Below are 20,892 nucleotides of genomic sequence, written 5' to 3'. Positions count from 1 at the left end.
AAGAAATATACGGTTGTACATGGATAGGTAATAAGCATGTCTGATTCTCGTTTTAGGAAGAAACCAAGCAGGCCCAGTTTCTGTCCCTCGCTATAGTTTACTTCATCTCTGTACTAATGGTATCAAAATATCGTGATATTCTGGAACCACCGATATCACAACGTCCACCAAGTCCAGTTCAAACAGTACAAACTAACGGTGCTGGTCTAAGACCAGGTAGCCCCTCAGGTAAGATATATATATCATTGTATATAGAATAATTTGTTGCGATAAAATCACACATAACATAGAATTCTCTTTGAAAATCTGAGAAATTAATACATAATGAAATAGTAGGAAATTATTCAGGAGCATTGATGGTCAGATTTCATATCAAATTAAGCAATCTAGGAATGATAAATTACAAGAGTAATAATAGTTATCATTTGCAGGAATCAAAACAAATGTTAACAAAATACACTAAGACTATTGAAATTGATGTTAATATATGCATGTTTGATTTGAAACATATATATGTGTTAACTCTAACAAATTTTACACAAAAGAGTGTTTAACAAAAAATGATTAACACTAATAATATTCAGCTGTTACTTCAAAACTCTTACGTGTCAGATATGCATTGCTGTGTTAAAACAGATTAAATAACAACATTACATTTCTCTGTATTTTGAGCGTAACACAATACTGTGAGCATGATTATAAATGAATTAGCATGCTTTTCATGACGTTTATACATTTCTGATATAATAAAGAATTAAACTCCTCTGATACAGTAAATTATTAACTACGAATAACTTAAAATACAACACATAATTAGATACACAAGAGAAAAGTTTTTTGCTACATTTATTGATGATATTTATTACTGTAAACGAAGTTGTAAAATTCATGAACTGATATAATAATTAAAAAATAATTAAAAAACTGAATCAAATAAAAATGTTACATATGATATAAATGTGTACACAAATATGTAGCCACTATGGAACACCGTGCACTTTAACTGTGTAGCAACAAATCAAAAGCAGCACACCACACTAAATAGAGAGCATGATCAATTGCACTGTATGAACTATTGTTATATGTATCTGACAGTGAGAGTTTTGATGTTTGTTGAATGTATCAGCACTTTTTGTTGAGTTCAAACATATTTTTTCATATCACTGTTATTTTTAATTATAACATATAGAATTGAATTATGAAAAATGAATTGAAAAAAATTTATTACAAGAGAATTGAAGATAACCTACATTAATTATGTAAATGTTTTAAATATAACAATGTGTATTGTCTTTCAACTGTGTGATGCTCCAAAATTCAATATTACACTTTTCTATCAAACAACAGAATAATTATAGCTGTTTCTAGTAGAAATTCAATATTCTCTCATCATTACTGAGTTTCACTCTATTTAGCAATAGTTTTAAAATTAAAATAATGTTTATTCTTATAGTAAATTTCTCAAGCAAGGTCAATTTTTCTTCTTACCTTAACAAGTAGTTATTTGGCACCTGATGCAGATGAATTTTCAAGGAAACTTACACTTTCACTTGAAAAATTTTGTACAAAATAAAATACTTCACTAAACAATTGATACAAACACAAAAGATTGTTAATAAGTATGACTTTGCAAACAGAAACGTTAAACTATTACTCCATACTCCAATGGCACCGCCATAGCAAGAGGCGCGAACTGATTTCTGTTTCAAAAAGTACTACGAGCGTCAGAAAAAATTCCATATTAATATTCCATTTATTTATTAAAATGGACTTTCAAATAAAAAATAGCCTTCGTTCTTGTCTCCAAAAATAAGTATTAGGTCATTAAATATGAAATGTCCGATTACCTAAAGTACCAAGTTCGACACCTGATGTCTTTAGTCTTTCAGGTGCACGTTTCGGTTTGTGATTATCTGTCAAACTGCCTTTTGCAGATTAAATTCTGTAAACCATAGTTAAGTAAAAAATTCGCGTTATTTTCGAATATAAATTCCGTTGTGAAACTAATGCAGCGCAAACACCTCGAAATATCAACAAAGCGATTGCCAACGATGTGGTTAATGAACGTACAGTACGTCGATGGTTTGAGAAATTCCGATCTGGCGATTTTGATTTTCAAAATGGACCACGTGGGCGACCTGAGAGCAAGATGGATAACGATGAGCTGAAAACTGCAGTGGAGGCGGATACATTTCAAACTACGCGTGAATTAGCAAGGTTTGACGTTAGTATTCCAACAATATTAAATCGCTTGAAACAAATCGGTAAAGTTAAGAAGCTGAAGAAAATCGGACATTTCATATTTAACAATTCAGACTGAATAATTCAGCTAAGAAATAATTATATTTCAATACAAATTTTCAATAATAACATACAGCATATATTACCATCAACATCATCATCAGCATTACATTTAACATATAATGACCCAAATTAAGTCTAATGTCTCGAGTTGAATATTTTCAACAGAAATATTTCCTATAACTGTAAAATCGTAAAAATTTATTTAATGCTAGAGTTCTTAATCGTAGTCTATTTCATTTAGTATAATTCTTATTTTTTTATATCCAGCCTTATGAACCCTCGGTTTAGGTGTAATCTCTCTAAAGCAAAAAAGTATCTTTATTTCCGAATTTTGATTTTATGATCTACTACCACAGTAGTCTAACAGCTTGAGTAAATGCTTACGTAGCGGTTAGAGTGAAACCCAGTAAGAAGTTTAAGCTGACACACGATCAGACACATGATAGAAAGAATAAAAAGAGGCACGATAGAAAGAAGGGGTTTATGGTCGAGAATCGTGGTAACGTGGTAAATGTGGTTCCTCAGCAGATGGGAATGGTGGTGGAGGAGGGCGGCCCCTGTTTCCACAGTGGTCACACCACGTGTACCCACAGTTCCTCCCGGGATCTCACCCTAACGCCAATGCGAATGCCAATGCCAATGCCAACCACCATATGAACCAGCACCACCACCAGCACCCGCTACCGGCTGCCAGGCACTCTAATCGCCAGCCCCCCTCCAACTATTATCTCCCGAATCACCACAGTAATCATTACAACCATCATCCGAATAACCATAACTATCATCGTCATCATCATTACCATCATCACAATAACAACAATCACCATCATACGCTTCAAAAGCATATCGATCAGCCCCGAAATCTCTGTCATAGAAACTCCGGTGTTGGTCTGCAAGGTAACTCGATTGCCCGAACGTTGTGTTCCACGGAATGCTCGACTTCTTTTCTTTTTTATTTCTTTCGCCTGCTCGATTTTTATCTGTCGTTTAAAAGTGGGATTTCCTATAAGGTTACGATTACAGAGAAAATTTACCCGGGGTTTAACGTAAGTTTTCCTTTGATTAAGGGTAAGGGTAGAGAGGAGCCTCCTAGAATTTGCTTTTGATTTTAAGAGAACCTAGAGAAAGCTAGATGTCTTGTATAAAGATGAATAGGTCCACTGAAAAAATAGGTTTTGAATAGTAAAGTAGATCTACCATTTTTTTCAGTTTTCTAGCTGAAAGAGTAGATTTATGCGTTTATAGAAAATCCCGCCTTAACTCGGTCGCAAGCGAACTATCAACACCATCTTTTTTTTGACTTCCTTATTCTTCTTCAGTTTCCGCGGTCTTGACCCGTTAATATTTTTGTCTGCATGCTCTCGTTCACCAAGGGCCTTAAAGAAATTCAATCACCTCGTTGTATGATCTGTATACACATATACATACACTTACACGTGCACGCACATATACACACTAGCATCGTTATGATTTTTTATTCGGCAGAAGTGGAGTTCTTTCTTCTTTTCACTGGATTTTTGATAGAATTATTTGTTCCTACGTTGTAATTTTCTTTTGTTCCTGTTATAAATTTATTGAAACTTACATGAACGTTTGGTTATGATTATGTTAATTGCTTGCGAAAGAGGAAGATGAGATTGAAGAACCATTTTGTTCTTTAAAAGTGTTGTTTAAAAAACTTATTGCAATACGTTTTTGCTATATTTTTTCATTAGATATACCGAGCGTTTTTCGAAAGCTTAGCGCACATGAATCGCGAATGAAAGATATGCACAACTTGCATACAACTTGCAAATAAACCAGCTAGTCTGCATGTCTGTTCAAAATTGTAACCCAACTACGCAAACTTCGTTAACAGGATTTCTTTCATTCTTGAAAATAAAGAAATTATTGTTAAGCGATAACGCGCATTATTTTGCTATACGAAACCTTAACATTGCTGTATGAACTTGTTGAAAGTAAAACGATGAAGCGCTATAAGAGAATTAATTAATGAAGCTTTGATCAAAGCTCTGGTTCTTCCAAAGTTTGCCACTTTGTTGCATTCGAGAAGTTTGTTATAATTTTCTTACGTTTATTTTACAAGATTGTTTGAAGAGAAAGGAAACGCAAGTTTGATTATCAAAATAGAAGAAAATGCATAATTTTAACTAAAATGGTTAACAATTGTTTCCTCGAACTTCGAATAAACATTTTTGAATGCTTTAATTAAATTCCTATTATGCTTCGTTTGTTCCTTTCCGTTTTGAGTTCCTGCACTACAATGCATCTCCTTTCCTACATAATGCGATCGACGTATTATCTTAACTTAACATCGAAATAAAATGAAATAAAAGCAAAAATGAGATATTAAAATATAGCTTCTGCGTTTAATCTTAAATTTCAGAAACTTGTTAGATTCTGAAATCTTTAAATCGTCGATCGCATCGTCGTTCATGTCAGCCTGCTTAGCAAGAGAATGTTTCTCTACATGTAATTAGAATACATTGTCACGTTTTTCAATTATGTTCTCAGGAAGCGGAGGTATTATGAGCCAGGCTGGTTCTCAGGACGACGGTGAATATGAAGTTATAATCGTCGACGAGAATAATTCATCGATCCTGGCAGATCACGACGTCACATCCTCCGGTCCTCCTTCGACAAAGGTAAGTGACCAATCAATCATTTCCCTTCGTCTTCTTGTCTCTTCGATAAGATTCAATTCTTATCGTGCTTCATTGAAACGTGCAACGTAAAAGATCTACCTGTGCGTACATCGGGATTAATTGATGCATTATTCTCAGGTAAAATGGTCTTGCGAATCTCTTCTTGATACTGTCCATAAAACGAGGATAATAGTAAAAGTTTCATTGAAAGGTTTTCGATAAACGAAACATCGGTACTCGTAAAGATTTTTGATTCTTTGAAACTGCATGCTATTTTTTATCGAGTAACATAATTGTGTTTCTTAAATAACGAGATGATCCTTTTAAAAATCATGATCTTGGTATACATATATTGCGATGTACATATTGAAAAATTTTCGATAATACCTTTACGTAACTTTTGCACATATTTATCACGCACGATTCTAATGAAATCGGCACACTCTGCCTACGCGATGCGCTTTGCATATAAGTTTGTTCAACTATCACTTTTCAATTCTTCTCTTGTGGATACTTTAAAACCCAACATCCACGTTTCTCTATTAAAATGTTTCTTTTAATACGTCGACTAAGAATTGCATGCATCCCGAGTACTGATAGCTTTAATAACGAAAAGTAGATCTTTAACGATGGAAATAAATTGATTAGTTTGAAAAGGAAGTTCTCTTTAGATGTAGTTCTTATTTTAAGTAGTCTTATAGATTAGACAACCCCGGTATAATACTTTGATTTAATCATGTAACAGTATCTATTTAATCCAGCATGTAGTGTTTAATTAATACGGTACTTAACTACATATGTTCCTTTGCACTTGCGTAGATCAGAGTAATTATATATTTAAAATGTAATATATAAAGTTTTATTCTCGCACGTGAAGTTTATTGAAAAGGATGAAGGTGGAAAGTGATCGACTTTGGAACGAAATGGAAAAATGCTTAATAAGAGTAGAAATATTTTGTTCGTTATTTAAAATAATAAGTATTTTTACGTTTAATTTCTATCAATAAGAGTGCTACCAATCGAAGTTGGTATAACCGAATGTGATTCGAAAATGGTGGGGGTCTATTCTGCATCTCTTATTCAAATAATTAACTAAAGTCGCTTATTTCCCGAAAGAAAGTAATCTTCTTCTTTCATTTCTCTGTCCTCTACTAGGTAGCGTTAGTCGTACAAAGCGTACCTTAAGTTATTATACATTTTAACAAAGGTGTAAAAATATACAGATTAATAATGTGGAGGAATTCTTCCCATTCAGTATCAAAATTGATCTCTTTTTATCATTATCCTTTTAATTGTTACTTCACGTTAAAGAATTCAGGATGCAGAACTCCTTTGAGCCGGCTGCACCATTCCTCAAATATTTAAATAATTATTATGAATTCAGTTGTTGCTTAAAAATGTAAATATTTTTATTGAACTATTTCTGTTCATCCTAAGAAGTGTCGAATCAAAGGGGTTAAACTTAACTCGTACGTGTACATATCTCTCTATACTTGACGATAGTAGGTCTATCTTGTAATTGATCAATTCTTTAATTCTCTGAAGCATGCGATACTTTTACTATTTAAATTTTTCTCATCGTTAACTTCCTCTGCTTGCATTGCTATGCGTACTAACTACTGGTTCTGAAGGGAGGTCACAGTGGTGTACCTCGGCCACGGACAATTCTCGAGGATTACACCTCGTCAGAACCAACGCTTGGCTCTTCGACAAGAACCGAACCACTGCCACGAAATATCCAGGTAAAATTTCACTTTCAGTATGGACACGGAAGATGTTAATTAAAGAGACACCTTTCTCTGTACCTTCATGAAATAATCTCTCGACGATCGTCCACGTTTTGGAAGCGTTCGAAATTCGATTTCAAACGATACTTTTTTAAACAATTTTTTTTATTGAAAAGCAAGAAGACGCAACGACGGCACGTAGGAATGCCCATTCGACGAGTATTCAATGAAGATAGGAAACCACATTAAAAGAAGGAATCAATTCGTGTTTTTTATTTACGGTGTTTAATCACGTAAATTTTTTCTACGTAGCTGTATTTTCGTTACGTACGGTTGATGAACGTAATTTACATGGGTACATAAAAGTATTGGAATAGCAAAATGTTCGCAGCTGAAACAAAAATTGAATCATGTAATGCGAAATCGTTAAGTACTTGGTTCCTGCAATCAGAAGCTAAATTTATTGCTGTTCAAATATTTTTATGTAACAGTATAATTGTTACGATATCATGTTCGCCGTGGTAACTTGAGAATCTACGAAGCTTCTATTCCTTGTTTACTAAGTATTAGGTGATTGCGTTTTAGTGGTGTACGATTAATTGCATGACGTCAGGTAAATGCATAGCACGCGATATTTAACCGCAGAGTATATACCGTTTGATTCCTACAATTAAAACGTTCCTAAGATTGTTATAGAACTTAACGATTAGTGTGTTGAACGAAAGCTAGGCTTTCGTTAGAGACAGTATTAAGTATCGTAGCCAATGTAGCGGTAGTACAGATTACCTTGATTTAAAGTAACTTAATCGAACACACTTTGATACACTTTCACATGAATCAACTTTACATGGATCTTAACGATTACAAAGGAGAAAAGAGATTATTAAATCTTTTTTTAAAAAACCTACTAAACTCCTACGAGTTTATACGTTTAATTATTTTTTAAGCGTTTACGAGCACGATAATCGTGACTCTGATTTGCATAACTTAAATTCTACTTTCTCTTAGAGCAACGACTCCAGTGAAGATACGGTGCATAGAAGCAATATTACTGCTGATCCCAGCCCATCAGAGGTTACAACTGATAATGAGAATAAACATAACTCTTCTGAGGAAGCTTGGACCGATGTGAACCTCAACGAAGATGGAGACACGATTCCGATGACGAATCAAAGGGAAGATCCACGAAATATTCACAATATGACTCATTCTCGTGGTAAAAACTCTTTCCTTATATCCCAGAAAAAACGTGTATTCTTTTTTTTATCATGGATGTTTAACATTTTATATTGATTTGATACGTAGGTGACATGCAAGACAACGAAGGTAACGTTCTGGAGCAAGAGATGCTTGGTAACGCCGAACGTGGTGAGAAACCATCCGCAGAAATCTCTGTAGTTCGCGTTCCGGATAGGCTGGTGATGACTTCCGCGTCACCGAGACCCGATGATTTACCGATCAAAGGTTTGGTCGATCATTTGCCGGTTCCTACGCCATCGCGCGAAGCATGCCTTACACAGAAGCTAGAAATGGCTCTCGGCTCTGTGTGCCCGCTTTTGAGAGAAATCATGGTAGATTTCGCTCCGTTCCTGTCGAAAACCCTGGTCGGCTCTCATGGACAGGAATTGTTAATGGAGGGAAAAGGTAGGGGTCGTAAGTAACTGGTGGATCGATCAACTTGCATATTCAATGTATGTACGCTTTCTAACATTGGTACAAATGTGTTTGAAAATTGTGACGTAAATAGTCGGAGAGATTGATTCGAATGTAATGGTGGTGTTGGAAGGTTAATGGGTTTAATAGTAGCATGAATATTAAGTAGAGGACCATTTGAATCCAAAGAAAAGTGTAATTAAATTACCTTAGTTTAATCCCTAATTAATCATACCCCAGTAATTTGTACTTTTTTAAAAAGTCTAGTTTAACTAATGGCACCTTTTTTTATAAATACACGCGTGAGAAAATTTATCCCTACTGCATTATTCAAAACTCGTGTAACCATTACGAATATGGAAATTCTTGAAAATTTTTTTTTCAACACCGTTTCCAGAAATCCAGCAAATTCTTCGTCACATTTATTCTGACAACATTCTGTCGTTTCTGCACCTTCCGTTCTTTTTTATTCGTTTCGGTTCATCGCGCTGAATGTATTCAAATTAGTCACTTTATGGTTTCGCTTAGAAAGATGGAAGACGTATTCCGGATGGTCGTGTCGAGCATTTGTATTCACGGGAGACGCACGGTTCGCGGCACTTCGCGAGGATTTTATATATTCGTGGAACGTAGAGAATGACGATCGTACCACGCATCGATGCACTTTTATTTTTAACAACGCTCGAAACGATACATTGAACGTCGTTTATAAATCACTCGAACGTCTATGTCTATTCTATTTCTCTCTTACCATCAGGGACGGATCCAGAAACCTTGCATGCGAAGGAGAAAATGTGCAAAAGTAATTTTTAAATCTTAATCCAAGATTTCATAACTCTTGAATAATTATGAATAATAATTCTGGATCCATTACTGCTTACCCTACCCTTCTAATCTGATGCATTTTATAAAAAAATTCAAACCATTTACAGCTTCGTTTAGCTTTGCTCAACCTTCCCGTTCCATCGTCTCTTAATGATTCGTTTTTCTTTCCCCCCGTTGCTAGGTCTGACCACCTTCAAAAACAGCAACTCCGTGGTGGAATTAGTGATGCTTCTCTGTTCCCAAGAATGGCAGAACTCGTTGCAGAAACACGCGGGCCTCGCTTTCATCGAGCTCATTAACGAGGGAAGGTAAGAAGGTCTCGTTATGATCATCGTTGGAACGACAGAGTTACAACCTCGTGTAGTAAACCGTAACTGAACGTCTCTCGTTCTCTATCGTAAAAGTTTACGTTTATGTTATGCACAGATTACTGTCACACGCGATGAAGGATCATATAGTGAGAGTGGCCAACGAGGCCGAGTTCATCCTGAATCGCATGCGAGCCGACGATGTATTGAAACACGCTGACTTCGAGGTACCTGTTCGTCTATTCTTATTTTCACTCCGTACAGCTTTGTGTTTCCTTATTGAACTAGACGTACGATGTTGTAACTAAAAGTAATGCTGCTCATGTTGATATTCCTGTCTCAGTCGCAGTGCGCTCAGACGTTGCTCGACCGACGGGAAGAGGAACGAATGTGCGATCATTTGATCACCGCAGCTCGAAGACGGGACAATGTAATCGCGAGCAGATTACTGGAGAAAGTCCGAAATATCCTGTCCAACAAACATGGCGCTTGGGGTTACATGGATCCAATGGCTGCAAAGTAAGCGATTAGAAATTTCTGGGGTTACGCTGGTACACTTGGAAATCCCTACAATGATTTGTACGTTTCTAACACAGGTTGGCCGAATACTGGAAGCTAGATGCTTGGGAGGATGATGCACGTAGACGTAAGCGTTTCGTGCACAATCCACTAGGCTCGAGCCATCCCGAAGCTACACTGAAGGCGGCACTCGAACATGGTGCACCCGAGGATGCGATACTGCAAGCGCGTGAAGAGTTTCACGCGCATCTCGCAGCCTCGCGTGCACATCAGCAGCAATTGCAGTCGGCGGATCTGATGGACGACAGCGAACTGTTGTCGGACGACAGAGACCTCGACAGCGACCTGACAGGTTGGATATTTCCTCTAATTTCGTTTCCTTTCAATCTTGCACGGGGCTTTCCAGCGAATCGTTTCGCCGGTGCCATGCATCTAAGGATTTAACGAGATCGTGTTCCGTCAGGCCCGGTGAACATCACCACGAAAGGGAAATTGATCGCTCCTGGTATCGTGGCTCCTGGTATTATCTCCGTCACGTCCACGGAACTGTACTTCGAGGTAGACGAGGATGACCCGGAGTTCAAGAAGATCGACAGTGAGGTAAGTACACGAAACTGTTAATATACGATTGAGATCTTGAACGGTGATATAATGGGAAGCTTCTGATAAATAATATTCTAACGCGTTTTATATACCTTTTATATACCATTTCGAACCGCAAAAAGGTGATCAGGAATTCGAGCAACATTCGTCACATTTCGCAACTGTACTTCCTTGCCTTGCATTTATCACTTGTCACAGGCAATCTTAATAATTAATCACCGTGTCAGTTACCTCCGCGTTAAGATACCGTCTATTACATGCATTTGGAGCAACTTGTTGCATTCGCGAAGCTATCTCTTTGAAATATAGTCAGCGGTCGTCCTCACAGATAACGCTGTCCCTCGTCGAAGTCTAGGACCAGGCTCGAACACGTTTTTTACATAGAACCTGTTCCTTTTTAGTTTCCCTATTTTTTACGTGAACAAGAAAAAATAATTATCGATAAAGAATAGCGATCTAGTCTGGGGGTCAATCATAATTCTTGCAACGGGATGTTTAAATAAATGCGAGTCGTAAGCGATGAGACGTGGCGAAAGCTTCCACGATACCGATCCCGCATAAGTTGGCCGGTGTTCGAATTGGTTCGGACGTGTCCTTGTCTATCAGCGTCCATAATGTAGTCACGTTTCGCGAAGGTGGTCGTTGAAGGAAAAAAAGAGAAAAAAAGATAGAATGAAGGAGAGTAAGAGAGCGAGATATAAGGAGCGAGAGAGGAGGCTGAAAGGACTAGAGGGGCCCGATTATCATATATCGGTCGTAGATCTCGCGTTTGTATAACTAGGGAATAAAACAAACAGAGAAGGGCCCCATGGGGTCGGTCGATCTTCAGGGTCGGCAATTATGAGCCCCCCGCGGGGTCCGGTATCTGCCTACCCACTTTTCTATCTCTCTTTCTCTTCATCTTTCCATATCGTTGCTGCCACGTACTGAGCACACGTCGGTGGCATAGGTGAATAGACAGCACTCTTCAGGAATGCACTCGAACTAGCTATCTAGTAACTATTGCACGTCCACTCCATGGAGTTCTGTTTATACGGTTCTTCGCCAACTGATGGCTAACGAATGGTATATCTCGTCGATCGAATTCCTTCTTAAGTATTTATAGAAGTGGCTGGAAAGCTTTGCATTTCATAAGCAAGCGCCAAGGAAAATGAGGATTGAAATTGCGTATTCTGTTTCGAAGCTGAAGATTTCGAATGTTGAATAACCAATATGATCCAATTTAGTTTCTTCGAATACGAGGAAAGTGACATTTAAATATATTTCGAGCAACACAATTTGATTTAACTATTTCGTTCGATTTCGAACACGGAAAAGTCGAAGAGGAGCGAAGTCACCTCGCCGGTTCCAGGGTCGTCAGGAATTCCCGACGATTTCGTCGTGTCCACCTGTCGTCTCCGATATATCTCAGCCGGACGAGCTGGTCGTGAATAGGAGCACGAGCTTGTTTGGTCTTTTAATTGGAATCCTTTTTAAACCGAAACTGAGCACACCTGGGAGTCATAGGCGTAAGGTAGAGTCCAGGATAGACCTAGCTCTTCTTGAAATATATACTAACTTTCTATCAGAAAATATACAATAATATTCTTAATACATTGAATTATAAATAACAATTAAGCAACGTTAGATGTTTGCTCTTTTTGATCAAATCAGAGCTCTTGGCCTGCCTCAAAAAATAAATTTTTACTTACGCCAATGCTGTAAGTTGGAATATTCAAATAGAAGTAAAGAAAGAGAAAAAGTGAAGCAAAACGAAAGAAGAGTGAAAAGGTAGAAATATGAGAGAGAGGAGAGGCTAGTCTTGTTCACGATCGAGACACGCTCATTAGTCGAGGATGTCCCGAGGGTAGGCGGGAGGTTTCGTCGAATTCGTAGGCGATGGATCACTCGATAGTCGAGTGGAGACTTAAGCGATCGTAATACGTAGCCGTGGTAGAGGTTGCAACGGGAGTGGCCCCAGGGTAGGACTGCATATCGGTGAACACTTGGTTCACTAGCTTCGGCTGGCCTCCCCTTCGCCGATCGCGTCGATTCCTCCCTCCTTGCAGCTCTTATAATGGTTCAGACCAAACGTATTTATCGTGATTTATTGTTTACACGGGTCTCCTTTCTCTCGGCTACCTCTGTCCTCCTCCATCCGCGCCTGTCCCTCTCTGTTTCAACGGGTTCCGCGCTAGAGATAGAGGATGCACACCGTGCGATTACGTCCGAGGTAAATTATTGATCGTCCACGAGGAACATTAATATCTAAAACAAATAATGGACCGTTGCACCCCGAGCTCCTTCGAGTTTCGCATCTGCGGTTCGCTCTTCCTTTCTCTCAGCCTCGAATCGAAACTCCCATTCATCCGAAATCGTACGCTTTCATTTTTTATTCTCTTACCATTTCTGTTTGTCCTTTTGCGCAGTCGAGTCGCATTTTAGAGTAGTAATTAACCCCTCCAGTCGATTCTACCTACGGTACACACGTTCGCAGGGTTAAGACGGTTTGCAGTTTAACTAAAGATTCGCGTGTTATGCAACGTGCAACTAAATCGAGTTTCAATCTGTTAAACGGAGTTGCAGTTTCTAAGAGCTTTGAAAAATGTACATAAATGCACCGGGCGATTCTTCAAACTCTACTTGTACACGATTATTACATCTTTTCAGCTTGTTTGCACGGTTTGCACGATTCGTGGGTTTCGTGAAAACAGGCAGCTCGGTAATTGCTGCACTTTCAGACACGCACGGAGAGTCGAGATTCATTCGACTACCTTTCCAATATCTCTTTCTTAGCTATGCTTTTTCAAACTACGCGATAAAGTCTTTTTTTTTCGCGAATATAATTGCTCAAGGATTTCCAAGGGATGGATCGTAGAGTGGACATTAAACTCACGGTTGGAGCGACTCTCGAGCAATTCGAATTTTTCTGGAAACCTGCTGGCGCCTAAAGCTTCCCAGGTCCGTGCTATAGTTATCGCAGACACACGCTGCGAGCATCCCCACGGGATACTTATGCGGTACGAGGAGGACGAAAGGGTTAATCGAGGGGAGAGTAAGCAAGAGGGAGAACAGAACCATCGGACAGGTGGTCTGTGGCGTACGTTGGTGAATACTCATTGGCGAGCAAGATGCCATTAACGGGAGTACAATATCGCGAAAAATCGTGAAACGTAGGATCGTTTATCAGACAACCAGTTACACGGTCGTACATCATAACCGAGTAAAGATTTTCGATTTATGGATAGAGAGGATATTAAGGCTTACTTTTGCTCGAGATAAAGACTCCAGGCTCACCGGTTTTCTTCTCAATTAACACTGAATATCGTGTTAAAATCGCGGAACATCCTTTCAGTTGGTAATTTTATTTCCAATAAATCAACTATCTTATTTTTGCACGTAGTTCTTCCTGTTTACAAATTTTTAAAAATGCATATAGCCCACGCTACCGATCAAAAGTATAGAACTTATCGATAATGACGTAATGTAAATGTTTCATTGAATTGATAAATTTAAAAAGTCGCTGATCTGTCTGTCCGCGCAAGGTTAATTGTTAGTTCAATGCGATCGTTGCGTCATTCATCATTTTAGATAACTAGTGATTACCGGGTGTGGTCCGTTAACCAGTTCCTGCGTTTACTCATTGATATATGCAAAATGCTCTGGTCCAGAGCTTTTTTTTTTTAATTAATAAGATAGCCAGATATCGTATTCATTGACGGCGTAACAGGCTTATCGAGAGTGACAAGTTGCGGAACGGTTGATCGCTGCTTTTCGTAACGATACCTACTCGCGGTGATTTAAACGCGTGATAGAAACGCTTTCGGTAACGCCATTCCTTCTATTCGAACAGCAATGCGTCATTCGCGCTACTTTTCATTCAATTTCACCTCGTTACATCTAATAAAATACTTCGCAACGGTTGATTAACAAATTAGCGTGCAGCGCAGTTCGTTGCGTTTCATGGACAAACGAAATACAGACGTAGGAAAGAATAATCGGTAAAGGGGGCGTGTGCGCACCCCGAGGAGAGAGCGAAGAGAAATGGCAAGAAGGCGGGAAAGTAACCGTGAATGAGCACCGATTTAATGTTATGCGATTATGCCCTTCCACGGCGATGCATATGCATGAAATTTGCCGTTTGATATATCGCGAATGTAACGTTGGCAATAATGCAACCGTAATTATAACCGATTCGAAAAATCGTATACACGAGCTCGTAAACATTGCCATTGAGAATGCAATCGTATTTCGTTCCGATAGTGTTTCCCCGTGTTATCTGTCGATCTCTGGATCAACGGCACACGTCGATAAATCGTAGGTACTCGTTGGCCAGTTGCACGCTGGATCGTAATCTCTTATTCCCTGAATTCAATATAACCTGCTTTGCCATTCATCGCCGTTGGTAACGAGCCTGGTACATGCACTATAATTGCTTGAAATCACGAACGATACTTTCAAGTTGATTATTTTCTTTTCCTTTTTTTTCTTTCGAAATTGTTTCTGCATCCTGTCGGGTCGAGTTTGATACCCCTGTTAACATGTTAATTAATTTATATTATATACTAATTTAACTTTGAAGGCTGGTTATTCTATGAATCAATGCTATGTTTAAAAATTTGTACATCGATGCTCGGTTGAAAAGGGGTTGATCGGGCGAAAGATTTTGACGGAATTCGACGTTGTGGTAGCTCATGCCCGTAGGCCAGGCTGCCATGGATAGCAGGCAGTTAGTTTGGTAAACATCCATCAATTCGTGGGCAGGGCACCGTGAGGCAAAACAGGGCAGAGCCTGAACAACAGGCAGTCTGGAAGGAGCGGGCGGATTCGTTCTCAACAAGGCAGGGTAATCACTGCTATTAGTGCGGACATTACTCCGGTGGTCCGCCAATCTCCTTAGCACTCCATCATATCGGTACCTCGAGGCTCTTCTTCACCGTGTAGAAAATAGATTGTATTCTCTTTAGGTGCAACAAATCTCCGCTTGTTTACATTCCTTTCGTCGATCGCTCCTTATGCTCCAACCCTTGCTGCTCTAAACAACACTGAAGTTTCAGAAGTCATTGCACTGTAATACGAAATATTGACAAGTGAGCAACGTCGACTATAATATGCAAGAAGCGATAGATGATGATAATCATCTTTAGCAACGAAAGGGTTAAGGGGATTTGTAATTTATCCGAACGATTGAGAATAAGTTGTCCGGTTGATGGCGTTGACACCCGAAGTAGCATCCACGACGGATGTCTTCAGTCGTGGACGATTGTTTGGTCACTATGATATCCTTCGTCGGCTGTTATAGGCGTGACCACCGATTTAAAGGAACGATGATGGATATCATAGGCAACTGTCTCGTGCCACATCGGTGCTGTCAGCAGCTGCAGGTAGGTGGGAAAGATAGTGGGTGTAGCCGTTCTTTGAATAAAGTGGACGAGCTCGATGATGCGGATGTGTTGCGAATCCAGTGACGCATTCAATTTACTTTCACCCTCTCCCAGTTTAATCGTCGTTCAATTTGCGTGCTGATACGAAGATTTCGTAAAGATGAAAAGTGTAGAAAGATCAGCATCGTACATGGAACCCAACAGAGAGAAAATTCGATATTCTTCTGTAAGGATCCGTGAAACCGGTTACGTTGTTACCTTACCACGTGGAAGCACGTGGTTCAAGGTAACTTGTCAGTGCCAGAATTTTGACGTATGGCAAGAAGTATACGTCACGACCAAGCGATTCGTTCCACTTAACTTCGAGCAGCGGAGGAACAGTTCACTTTTCATCCGTTCACGCTTTAGCGTGAAGCAGGTGGACCAGTTTCGTGGGAACAACGGGTAAAATTAGCCGTGTCGATTGAGTCAGGTCCACGAGTGGTGGCGATTTTCTATCACGGGGCGCCCGGTTACCCCTTTTTCGAGACGAGCCTGGTGTTGAAGAATGCTAGCCGGTGAATAGGCGGAGCCGACCAGGCTGGATCCGATTCAGAGTGTGACGGATGGCGCCCACCTGTGGATTCATTCACTAATCTGCTCGCTAAGCAAACAGCCCGCGCACACCCCATCATTATCGCTGACGGCGTAAGTAGCGCTCCATCTCCTCCTTACCCGATATTTATTATGCTCCTCGGACCCCACCGTCCCCCCTGCTTCTTTATACGCTTTTCAACAGGGCCACGGATCGAACGTCCTGTCTATTTTCGCGTCACCCTTGCCTTCTATAAGCATCGTTATTCCATACAGCCCTGTGATTATCCCGACTCGGCTACAAACGCGTATCGCTGCTTGCGTGTGCCATATGGATTCGCGATCGAGCTTCATTTTATTTTTCACAATAAAATTCGAAGAATATTTTTCATTCCGTTTCGTTGACATGTTTAATATCCGCCTTAAAACGCGAATAGGAAAATACGATATAAAATGTGGAAACATGTTTCTAAAAGCAAGTCGACGCTAAGAAACAAGTACTCTAAAGATGGAGCAATCACCGTGTAGAAAGTCGATTCGCTTTTTCAGCTGCATAATAATAAGGGTAATATTGTAACCGTTAAACGGCCTTAGAACCCTGGAATTGATGCTGCAGGCCTGTGACGAGCAATTATTTTTATCCGCGTTATTACGCGAAGGGCAAGCGGCCGTTAAGGCGTTAAGGAGCATTCCCGCTGATCGCCGCTCGTTACGACGGCAAAACGATCAACAAAACGTCGCCGTGCGACGCTCTAAACGGCGAATAAACTAGCCGGCAGATAAGGGAAAATCTACCTGCGCCTACCTTTCCCGCCTTTTATGCTCATTAATCATGCTTGCGTGCGGACACACGGTGCTCGCGGACCGCTCGCTTTCCAAGCGTTGCGAAACGGCTACGTGACAACGGGAATCGATTAATATTAATGAACGCGCGGATCGATCGAGGATAGCGTTAACGCGTGTTTCGTATATCGTTGTTAACCGGGCATAATGCGATCGGTATCATTTTCTGTACGCACGAGCGCCCCCGCGTATTCTCCATTGAAATCGAGAAAAAACCGACGAAGACACTGGCCTCGAAAGAAACCGGACGAACCAGCCAAGAAAGCTGTGGCGTTTTCGTGGAATCGCGAATGTAGTTGTGTTATCGATCCTGAAGTTTGAATCGCGTTAATTATTTATTTTCGAATATCTTAATTTCACGCGTTCGACGCGGTGATCGAATCGTCGTTCGTTCACCTCGAGGAAATTAAAAGACAACAAAGTATGCGTACCGAAAAATGAACACCATTTTGTAGCCCAATTGCTCATCGACTTTACGAGTAATCTTCTCTAATTTACCGGCAACAAACCGCGGAAGATTGATCTTATTTCCCCCTTCGAATATTATTCGTCCTGAAGAAAGTATAAAAACTCCACGACGACATAATTGCTCGATCAAAAAAAAAAAAAAATACCACGGCAAACTGTTCCTTTCGCGTTTACGATGCGTTCGTAGCGGTTCGTTAAATACGCTTGGCGAACCCTCGATCACCAATCTCTTTCCTCGGGACTATTTTCGTTTACCTGTCATCTATCATAGCTGGTCCAAACAGGGGGGCGAAGGGAGAACGAAATTCGACGATATCCCGATGCTTCAACGTCGCCACGGTCTCGGTTCTGATGAAAATTAATGACCGACGCGCTACACGATACGCGAACCTGCGTCGTCAAGATTCTAGAAATAGGAATAAAATAACAATTACACCGAAGTCGCGGCCGGTTACCGTGTTTTCAGGTGAATTTTATTGTCCCATTAATCATACGGGGCTCGATAACGGCCGCGTCAGCTGTCCCATGCGATTTTCGTTCCCCCACGTGAAACTACGATGCCTACGATGGCGTACGTTGAAGACGTATACGCGGCGAACGAGATAGAACGAAGAAAAGGAAGGTGGGATGGTGAATACGAGGTAAGGTTGAGGAAGAAAGACACAGAAACGAAGGAAGACGGCCAGGTATCGGAGAAACGAGATGGGCCGAGTGGATAGGCAGGAAACGGGAATGTTAGTGACCCGGGGGAAGCGAGCTGGTAGTTAAAACTGTACGCATCCCATAATTTAGCGATTATTTTGACAAGGGTATGATCTCTTGACAGGTTGTTGGCCTTACGGCTACGTCCTGAAATATAGCTATTTAAATGGGCACTTAGGGGTTCTGTAATGAATACATACTTTTGACTGCACGACCATCAGAAATTCGCTGAGAACGAGTGATTTAAGGTCATCGTACGAATTTCGCTTCTTTTTAGGATTCGCTTATGTTTGCATACTGTAACGTAATTGCGTCAATAAGAACGGAAGTTTCTTGTTTGCTGAATTAGAGTGCCATAGAGTCACTGTTATCTGTACGTACGTGGTTGCATTACTCGAATTCGTTACGAACGTTTGATTAAATCCAGTATCGAGTCGCGAATCGCGTGCAACGATTCGCGTAAAGATACGCGGTTGCCTGGAAACACCTATTCAGGGAAATATATCTGTTCAAAGAATGGCCGTACGAAGGAATCAGGGGGAAAAAAGGCACTTGTGAAAGTATGAATTAGTACACAATATGCTTGAAGAACGTGACTGCAAGAAGTTGTACACGGTGACACGCGTTTCGTAATGGCACGATTACGTTAAATCCTTGTGACAGTATAATAGAAGCAAGTGGCATGACGTTGATTATGGTAAATCAACCGCAACATTTATTACTACACCGATTATCTGCTGTTTTTACAAATCCTTGATGGGGGCACTTATTCTGTCCAGTTACAGCATTCACTTTACACATCGTTGTAATTTAGAAGCAATTTATCTGGTGATACGAGTACATACATAAAATAGATAGAAAAAAAGAAATAAAATTTGCAATTATTATATGAAATATCGTTTTATTTTTCGAATTAGTACTTTTTATTGTTGGTAAATAAAATAAATAAATAAATAAAGTAACGTTCGAATTAACCGACAAAGTGGATGATCAACAATGTTGAGACGCGCGCGATTTGCAATGGAACCGTTTAGTGCAAAACCATGTAAGCCGATGGTTCAAGTTGTTTTGTTAAGCTTTACAGGGAAGCTCGGTTACTCGAGGTAGCCAGCCATGTCTCGGCGAAACGATTATCCGGTTGTTAGTTGGCCTCTGAAATCGATGGTAGGTGGAGGCCCTTTCAATTTCGTTCTCCCTGAAGTCTATTTACCTTTTCATCGTGTGAGAAAATTATGGATTTCTCGGCCAAAGAAACGGAAGTCTTGTTCGATTCAGTGAAAGAGTAATGTTCTATTAATAATCTTGATATTTTCTATGAACTTTCACCGAAGAAAAATTGCGCGAGTTGGTTCGCTTTAGAAAATCCATCGGCGATTCTCAAAGAGCAAAATGTTTAAAGCACAGTATTCCCGTAAATACTCATGTTCAGACGTGTAGCATTTTCCAAGTAAGTAATTGCCTGCTGTTTTTATTCAACCGTTTCCCCAACAGTGTTTCTCGTGAATGATACACGAAGAAAAGTCGAATCTCGCAATAGCACGTCGCGGATAAGCAAATCCGTGAATACACAAATATCTCGTTTGAAAGAAGATACGTGCGTGGAGAGGAAGAGAAGGCCTGCCCGCGGCTGGAGGCGCGACGTACCTTGAGTTATGGCGCAGGTTAATTATACAAAACATTCAATTATACCTCCCAGAGAACGCACACAGCCGCGTGGATCCGTGCACGGACGCGGCTACGAAGATCGGTGCACAGGGTCCAGACAACTGAACAGTCGAGCCAGGAGGATGTTGCGGACTCGCAGACATGAAATCGGTCGCGATCCCGTTTCATTTTTTTTTCAAAACGCTATGGAATGAGATTCTTTTTTGCTGAATACCAACGATCGTCGAATCAAATAACATAGAATCTAATTGCTTTGATGAAGTATAAACAAAGTACCAATTAAAAAAAAAAAAAGAATAAGGAAATCGAAGCCCAGTCTATGCGTGGGAAACGGGAAATTGGTCCCATAGACCAAAAACTTGAGTTACCATCACCGAAACAGTACCATCAGCGTTTTCAGCAAAAAAGGCAGACACCTAAATTCGCAAAATCCAAAGAGCCATAAAAATGGCAGCATGAAATCGAAGGATCTTTTGTCATCCGAAAGATCAATCTCCAGCGGTCGTTTGAATTTAGCCGAGCTTTGAGGCGAATAGTCAAATCGCGGTGGTAGTGTGTCACCGCATAGTCGCACGTGAAGTTACCGATCGGATGCTGTCGGGAAGGGTACCATTTATCACGTCCGAGAGATCCTTGGGATGCCTTAAAACAAAAGGCCGTGGAGGAGCCGAGGAGATGTCTTCGGGAGGACCGA

The 20,892-nt window shown here is 40.1% G+C and overlaps 1 protein-coding gene across 15 annotated transcripts in view; it reads left to right on the top strand.

The window, feature by feature from the left end:
• LOC114880711 (neurobeachin) overlaps positions 1 to 20,892 on the top strand; it is a 154,524-nt gene that overhangs the window by 86,083 nt on the left and 47,549 nt on the right. For 5 of the 15 annotated variants that reach the window (XM_046285412.1, XM_046285411.1, XM_046285408.1 and 2 more), the window contains exons 27-37: positions 57 to 228; positions 2,830 to 3,201; positions 4,819 to 4,949; positions 6,581 to 6,691; positions 7,685 to 7,892; positions 7,982 to 8,329; positions 9,336 to 9,462; positions 9,581 to 9,689; positions 9,806 to 9,981; positions 10,059 to 10,333; positions 10,445 to 10,581. In XM_046285412.1, coding sequence (XP_046141368.1) covers positions 57 to 228; positions 2,830 to 3,201; positions 4,819 to 4,949; positions 6,581 to 6,691; positions 7,685 to 7,892; positions 7,982 to 8,329; positions 9,336 to 9,462; positions 9,581 to 9,689; positions 9,806 to 9,981; positions 10,059 to 10,333; positions 10,445 to 10,581 — 2,166 coding nt within the window. The remainder of the gene's footprint in view (positions 1 to 56; positions 229 to 2,829; positions 3,202 to 4,818; positions 4,950 to 6,580; positions 6,692 to 7,684; positions 7,893 to 7,981; positions 8,330 to 9,335; positions 9,463 to 9,580; positions 9,690 to 9,805; positions 9,982 to 10,058; positions 10,334 to 10,444; positions 10,582 to 20,892) is intronic. The other 10 variants (XM_046285407.1, XM_046285414.1, XM_046285416.1 and 7 more) reach the window with 6 other exon arrangements.

Source organism: Osmia bicornis, chromosome 4, assembly GCF_907164935.1.
Source record: "Osmia bicornis bicornis chromosome 4, iOsmBic2.1, whole genome shotgun sequence".
Lineage (NCBI taxonomy): Eukaryota > Metazoa > Arthropoda > Insecta > Hymenoptera > Megachilidae > Osmia > Osmia bicornis.
This window is presented reverse-complemented; position numbering and strand designations above follow the sequence as displayed.